Source organism: Amblyraja radiata, unplaced genomic scaffold (assembly GCF_010909765.2).
Source record: "Amblyraja radiata isolate CabotCenter1 unplaced genomic scaffold, sAmbRad1.1.pri scaffold_642_ctg1, whole genome shotgun sequence".
Classification (NCBI taxonomy): domain Eukaryota; kingdom Metazoa; phylum Chordata; class Chondrichthyes; order Rajiformes; family Rajidae; genus Amblyraja; species Amblyraja radiata.
In genome coordinates this window covers 1-7,783 of record NW_022630673.1, presented here as the reverse complement: position 1 = coordinate 7,783, position 7,783 = coordinate 1, and the positions used below count along the sequence as shown (strand labels likewise).

General features: G+C 46.9%; 1 protein-coding gene across 1 annotated transcript; it reads right to left on the bottom strand.

Moving 5' to 3' along the window:
- Positions 1-879: 879 nt before the first annotated feature.
- LOC116970208 (nuclear factor 7, ovary-like) lies at positions 880-3,343 on the bottom strand. Its single transcript, XM_033016900.1, has 3 exons — positions 3,222-3,343; positions 2,197-2,292; positions 880-1,277 (listed from the first exon to the last, which is right to left on the bottom strand). The coding sequence occupies exons 2-3, from the start codon at positions 2,233-2,235 to the stop codon at positions 891-893; spliced, it is 426 nt and encodes a 141-aa protein (XP_032872791.1). The 5' UTR covers positions 2,236-2,292; positions 3,222-3,343; the 3' UTR covers positions 880-890.
- Positions 3,344-7,783: the final 4,440 nt, after the last annotated feature.

Sequence of the window (7,783 nt, the reverse complement as noted above, 5' to 3'; positions counted from 1 at the left end):
ATGCTAGCCTTTATAAATCAGAGCATTGAGTATAGAAGCTGGGATGTAATGTTAAAATTGTACAAGGCATTGGTGAGACCAAATCTGGAGTATCGTGTACAATTTTGGTCGCCCAATTATAGGAAGGATGTCAACAAACTAAAGAGAGTACAGAGGAGATTTACTAGAATTTTGCCTGGGTTTCAACAACTAAGTTACAGAGATAGGTTGAATAAGTTAGGTCTTTATTCTCTGGAGCACAGAAGGTTAAGGGGGGACTTGATAGAGGTCTTTAAAATGATGAGAGGGATAGACAGAGTTGATGTGATCAAGCTTTTCCCTTTGAGAATAGGGAAGATTCAAACAAGAGGACGACTTCAGAATTAAGGGACAGAAGTTTAGGGGTAACATGAGGGGGAACTTCCTTACTCAGAGAGTGGTAGCGGTGTGGAATGAGCTTCCTGTGGAAGTGGTGACGGCAGGTTCGTTGGTATCATTTAAAAATAAATTGGATAGGCATATGGATGAGAAGGGAATGGGGGGTTAAGGTATGAGTGCAGGCAGGTGGGACTAAGGGAAAAAGGTTGTTCGGCACGGACTTATAGGGTCGAGATGGCCTGTTTCCGTGCTGTAATTGTTATATGGTTATATGGTTATAATTCCCTGTTTTCTCTGTCACTCCTTTCTTAAAAAGTGGGATAACATGAGCTCCCCTCCTATCCACAGAAACTGATCCTGAAACTATAGAACATTGGAAAAGTATCACACAATTTCTAGAACCACTTCCTTAAGTACCCTGGGATGCAGACCCTCAGGCACTGGGGAGAAGGCAGGAGAATGGAGTTGAAAATGTGAACAATATTAGCCATGTTTGAATGGCAGAGTAGACTTAATGGGCCGCATGTTCTAATTCATCTAGTATGAATTATGAGATAGCAGAGCGGGTTTGTATGAGGGATGTTGGAAAAATATAGGAATTGATAAAAGTTGCATTTTCGCAAATATATCGCTGCCAATGTTGTGACTGCAGTTTCATTGAACAAGATTGAAACATAACCCCTGACCTTCAGAAATAACACGATGTCTGTTTGATCCATTCGCCCCTGCAGATTTGAGAGTTCCTCCTCAATAGAGTATACATTCTCTTGAATGTCTTGAAGATTTTTCTCCATTTGACTTAGAATCTTCTCCTCATCCTCCTTGATCTCTCCGAGAATGCGCTGCTCTTTCTTCACGAGAATCTGGTGCAGTTCGACAGACTGAGATGTGACGTGAGACTTGAGGCTTTGTGACTGCTCCTGTCAAATGAAAGGTGAAGATTGATCGAATATATTTCTGTTTTCTATTTCGTTGTTAAGTAGAAGGTGATCATATGGCACGTTGATATCTATGCTGTTCCTTAGAATAATCCCATTAATCTCATTTCCTCGCTTTTCCCTGAAACACAATGGCCCTCACGTCCACATTAACTCCCACCGACTCACAGATCACCCGCCTTCAGCAGCTTAATTACAGCAACCAATTAAACCAACATGTCTGGGAGATGTGGGCGGAATCCGCCCTTGTCACGGTGAGAACATAGAAACATAGACAATAGGTGCAGGAGTAGGCCATTCAGCCCTTCGAGCCAGCACCGCCATTCAATATGATAATGACTGATCATCCAGAATCAGTATCCCATTCCTGCTTTCTCCCCATATCCTGTGATCAGGCATGAGACAGGAAGAAACCGAAAAAAGAGGAAGAGAGATGGGGGTCCAGGGGGCAGCGCTCCTGGTGGCGGTAAAACAAGGCAGCGCCTCTCCTCCCCCCGTGCAGAGAATTTTAAATAATTATCAGAATCAGAATCACACTATATCCGCCAAGTATGTTTTGCAACATATGAAGAATTTAATTGGCCAAATCAGTCATACAATTAAAAGCAACAGGTCACTCAAAAACACATTTTAACTTGAACATCCACCACAGTGACTCCTACACATTCCTCACTGTGATGGAAGGCGAAATAAAGTTCAAGTCCCCTCCCTTAGTTCTTCCTCGATCGTTGTACTAGGGGAGGGGTAGAGAGCGGGGGGGAAGGGGACATGGAAGCGTCACATCGACAATACAAGAAGTCAGGGTCGAACCGAATTCAACGGAGCAGCGAAACAGCGCAACTAACTAACTAACTACAAAACTACACAACACGATCAGAAATGCCACACAGCAAGGTCTCACCCGGACTTGAGAAAACTTCTGCTTCTGTTGCTCTTCCATTTCCTGGATGGCAGATTTATTTGTTGTCAGAGATTGTACGGATGATTTAACCTGATCCTGGGAATCAGAGAGAAAGGGGGTTACAATACAACAATACAATTCAATTTATTGTCATTTGGACCCCTTGAGGTCCAAACGAAATGTCGTTTCTGCAGCCATACATTACAAACAAATAGACCCAAGACACAACATAATTTACATAAACATCCATCACATTGCTGTGATGGAAGGCCAAAAAAACTTATCTCTCCACTGCACTCTCCCCCCCGATGTCAGAGTCAAAGTCAAAGTCAAAGCCCCCGGCGGGCGATGGCGATTGTCCCGCATCCATTAAAGCCACGCCGGGTGATGCAAGGCCGCACACCGGGTCTTGGTGTTAGAGCCCCCGGCGCGCGCTCGCAGTCCCGCAGCCATTCCAAGCCGCGCGGGGCAGTAGTGGTGTAAGGCCCCGCTCCAGGAGCTCTTCAACCCCGCAACTCGGGCGGGAGTAGTCGCCGTTGCGGAAGCCCTGAAAAGCGGTCTCCCTCCAGGGACCAGCGGGCTCCCGGTGCCGCCGTCCGCCAAACCCGCAGTTGCAGCCACCGAAACTCCGGGGGTCGGATCGCAGCAGCGTCCACCACAGCTCCACCCGCTCTGGACTCGGCCAGCTCCGCGACGGTGAGGTGAGTAGTCGGCACCACAGCTCCCGGTCTTCCTGTTGGAGGCCGCTCCTCGTTGCAGCCCCAACGACAACGGAGACCCGACAAAGAAAAGGTCGGGTCTCCCGTGCAGGGAGAGATTTAAAAGTTACCCCACCCCCCCCCCCCCCACACACACACATACCCCAACAAAAATAACAAAAACTACATAAAAACATAAGACATAAAATAATAAAAACGCAGACGGACTGCAGAGGCCGCTGCTGACGAGAGTCGCGCCGCCCACAGTTAGACAATAAACATTCAACTATACGTTCAAACAAGTGATCATAGTCGGTTTGCTTTTACCTTGTAGGTTTCAACAGCTTCATCGACCGGTATGAAACTGTGAGACGTGTGTTCCCGCCCAGTTACACAAAGCACACAGATCAGTTTCTTGTCCGTTTCACAAAACAGCTTCAGTTCTTCCTGATGTTTACTTTCCTTCTCTTCCGTATTCAGGCTCAGTGTTCGAGCTTTCTCAGACAGTCTCGCCAAGACCCGATTAACCCTGAGGGTGCGGTCTGTAAACTCGTCTCTACATTCCGGGCAGGAGTTTCTCTCCTCCCTGTCCCAACTCTGTGTGATACAGGAGCGGCAGAAGGTGTGCCCACACTCCAGTGACACCGGATCGGTGAAGAAATCCAGGCAGATGGGACAAAGTGCCTCTTCTGTTAAACTCTCGACCTACTCTTTAGAAGCCATTTTAACGCCTGCCACTTCCTGGTTTGAAAATGCTTTCACTGATTGGGAGCTGCTGATCCCTTGTGATCCCTCTGTACCACAGGTGCTCAATGAAGACCTTGCTAAACTGGACGAGTACTGCAAAACCTGGCGCCTAAAACCAAGCCCAGCAAAAACGGTCTCCAGTGTGTTCCACCTCCATAATGCAGAAGCCACAAGAGAACCAAACATCTATCTGAGCAGGACCAAACTGAAGTATGCCCCCACTCCAACCTACCTCGGAGTGACCCTTGACAGGACCCTATCCTTCAAGGAACATCTTAAAAGAACAGCAGCTAAGGTGAAGTCCAGAAACAATCTCCTCAGTAAGCTTGCTGGCTCAAAGTGGGGGGCAGCAGCCCCCACACTGCGCATTTCAGCACTAGCCCTTGCATTTTCTTCAGCCGAATATTGTGCCCCTGTTTGGTCCAGGTCATCCCACACACACCATGTGGATACCCAATTGAACTCAACAATGAGGATCATCACAGGAACAATCCGCTCAACACCACTCCCCTGGCTCCCTGTCCTATCCAACATAGCCCCTCCAAACATCCGGCGAGTAGTCCTCACTCAAAGGATGCTCCAAAAGACCAAAAACTCCCCTCATCTGCCAATTCACATGGACATCTTCAACCCACCCACTGCTCGACTTCCATCTAGACGACCAATTTGGAAGAACCCACCACCAGCTGATTTCACCATCCAATCAGCTTGGAAAAGGGAATGGGAGTCCAAGGACGTCCCAAATAAACATCTGGTGTCAGACCCCACCCTACCGGTCCCTGGCACCAATCTCCCAAGGAAGCAGTGGACGACGCTGAATAGATTCAGGACTGGACATGGCCCCTGTATAAACATCTGGTGTCAGACCCCACCCTACCGGTCCCTGGCACCAATCTCCCAAGGAAGCAGTGGACGACGCTGAATAGATTCAGGACTGGACATGGCCAGCCTTCACAAATGGGGCAGCAGTCCAACCCCATGGTGTGCTTGTGGAGAGCAGCAAACAATGCAACACATCATTGAAGCATGCCCTCAACAAAGACTCAAAGGAGGACTTGTCACCCTTCATACAGCAGATCAAGAGGCAACTGCTTGGCTAAAGGACTTTGCATTCTCTAAATAAATAAATAAACCGCGAGTGTCCACCGCGTACGCTGCCGTCTCCAGCACATTTGCTGTGGGTTTTCAGGGTGAACGTGTTCTATGTGACCGTGTCCTGGCCTCAAATACCCATGGAGGGTTTAGTGAGATGTTAAACAGACCGGTATATAAATGTAAACGCAGGGAATGTTATGGGAGAGTTTAGAGCAGGATAGAAAATGACATGGTCTAAAAGGAAACGAACTGGGGTGTAAAACGATGGTTAAATATAAACTTAGAGTGAAGTCGAGTCGGATTTATTGTCATCTGTACAAGTACTGCGATGAACAGCTGCGATGAACAACTCATCGCCGTTTCAGCTGCATCACACGCACAAATACTCAATGCTACACAAAATATTAATTAAACGCAAATTACAACCACATTACACATACATTCTGCAAGTTAGTAAAAACAAAATTAAAAACTGCTCCAAAGACAAGGCATTAATGCAAAACACAATTAAAAATAAACACATCCATGGCAGTGCAGGCGGTAGTGCAACTCGTGTGCGTTGGAAATGCCGTACATGATGCGAACAGTCAGGATACGTTCTACAGCGCTGATGTGGAGGCTTCTTCGAGAATCAGGTTATATCCCGGAATATCCACAATACGACGACACAATCCGTATGGAACAAAGAACAGTCCGCATATGAGCAGCCCTTCGGCCAGTGTCTCTGCCGAATATGATGCCAAGACCAACTCTTACCTGCTTGAATATAATCTATATCCTTCAATTACCTGCATACACGTGACTATCCAAAAATCTCTTCACCGCCTGTCTCGTATCAGCCTTCACCACCATCCCTGGCAACGCGTTCCAGAAACTCACCATCATTGGGGTAGAAAACCTGCCTCGCACATCTCCTTTAAACTTTGCCCCTCTCATCCTATAGCTATGCTCTCTACTATTAAATATTTCCCTCTCGGTAAAAGGTTCTGATTGTGTAACCTGCCCACCCCTCTCATAATTCGATAGACTTCCATCAAGTCTCCCCTCAACCTCCGGCGGTCCGGAGAAAACTTTCCATAGTCGGTCTGACCTCTCCATTCTCTCAATTAAATCATAATTCAGGTAAACCTCCTCTGCATCGTTGCCAAGTACTTCATATCCACTTTCACATCCAGTGACTCTATCACCATCGACATTCCGGGTGCTCCGAAATAGTTGCGAGTGATGAGGAGGGGAGGGGGGAATGTGAGAGTAGGTGCAGGGTAAGCGTGAGAGGATAAGGAACAGGGAAATTAGGGCGGCGGTGGGCAGAATTGGTATTCAATGAGAGCCGGCTGCGAGTTGAGACACACGGGACTTCAGATGCAAACTGCTGGACGAACGTAGCGGGTCAGGGGCTATCTGTGGCAACAACAGGTGCTGTGGCGAGGCAGAGATTACGTTACTGAACGAGGAATCCAGAGTCACATCCAGAGACGCAAATTCAAGTGTTTCCACTGCACCTTAAATGAATGATTGAAATTAAATCCTTCTAACATGCAAATGTTTTTATTAATAATGAATAAATGGTGGTAGTTGCAGCTTTTAAAAAGAACAGCGGTATAATTGCTGCCTTACGGCGCGTATAGCGCTAGAGAGCCGGGTGCTGTCTGTACGGAGTTTGTACGTTCTCCCCGTGACCGCGTGGAGTTTCTCCCAGATCTTCGGTTTCCTGCCACACTCCAAAGATGCGCAAGTTTGTAGGTTACTTGGCTTTGGTATAAATGTAAATTGTCCCTAGTGTGTGTAAGATAGTGTTAGTGTGCGGGGATCGCTGGTCGGCGCGGACCCGGTGGGCTGAAGGGCCTGTTTCCGCGCTGTATCTCTAAACTAAACTGCACTAAATACAGTTAATCGCCTCAAATTCTTTTTAAAAAACTAGTTTGAGGATCGATGACCATAACACTCCTAAAGTGTTGTTTAAGATACAGTCCCACATGGCTGAAGTTCAAATGTCCTTTGAAATGGCCGAGAAAACCATTCAGAGGCCAATGAGGGGTGCTTAATAAATACTGGTCCTGCCCTGACACCCAAACCCATCACACCGGTAATGCGCATCTATTTAAATTAATCCTTTAATGAGGAAAAATCATTAATAAGGAATTAATTTAAACAGATTAAGGAATTACAGAATTACAGAATTTACCCGCTCCAGTGCTCTGGGTTCCATTAACTATTCATCTTAAATAGATAAGGATATTTAATAATTAATTGTTTAAGAAGGAACTGCAGTTGCTGGAAAATCGAAGGTACCCAAAAAAACTGAAGAAACTCAGCGGGTGCAGCAGCATCTATGGAGCGAAGGAAATAGGCAACGTTTCGGGCCGAAACTGTCTGAAGAAGTGTTTCGGGCCGAAACGTTGCCTATTTCCTTCACTCCATAGATGCTGCTGCACCCGCTGAGTTTCTCCAGCTTTTTTGTGTACCTTTAATAATTAATTAATACGGTTATTAATACGGTACCGGTTTCCAGCAGCAGGTGGCGACCCTGCTCCGCGAAACTGCACAATTCTTCAGACAGCTCGACATCACTCTGGTGATGGGAACCAGCACCACAATGAACGGAATTTCATCACATGCCACAGTTGGAATGGCGGAGGCCATAATGCGTCAAGAAAAACAAAGTTCTAGTCCAAAAGTAGACACAAAATGCTGGAGTAACTCAGCGGGACAGGCAGCATCTCCGGAGAGAGGGAATGGATGATGTTTCTGGTCGAGACCCTTCTTCAGAGACCTCGACCCGAGATGTCACCCATTCCCACTCTCCAGAATTGCTGCCTGTCCCTCTGAGTTACTCCAGCATTTTGTGTCTACTTTTGGACTAGAACTTTGTTTTTCTTGACGCATTATGGCCTCCGCCATTCCAACTGTGGCATGTGATGAAATTCCGTTCATTGTGGTGCTGGTTCCCATCACCAGAGTGATGTCGAGCTGCCTGAAGAATTGTGCAGTTTCGCGGAGAGAGAGAGAAAGAGAGAGTGGGGGGAGAGAGAGAAAGAGAGAGGAGA

Coding starts and splice junctions, on each gene's coding strand:
- LOC116970208 (XM_033016900.1), bottom strand. CDS start 2,235: ATGGAAGAGCAACAGAAGCAGAAGTTTTCTCAAGTCCGG. Junction 1,278..2,196: donor AGAAGTTTTCTCAAGTCCGG/GTGAGACCTTGC, acceptor TTCATTTGACAG/GAGCAGTCACAAAGCCTCAA.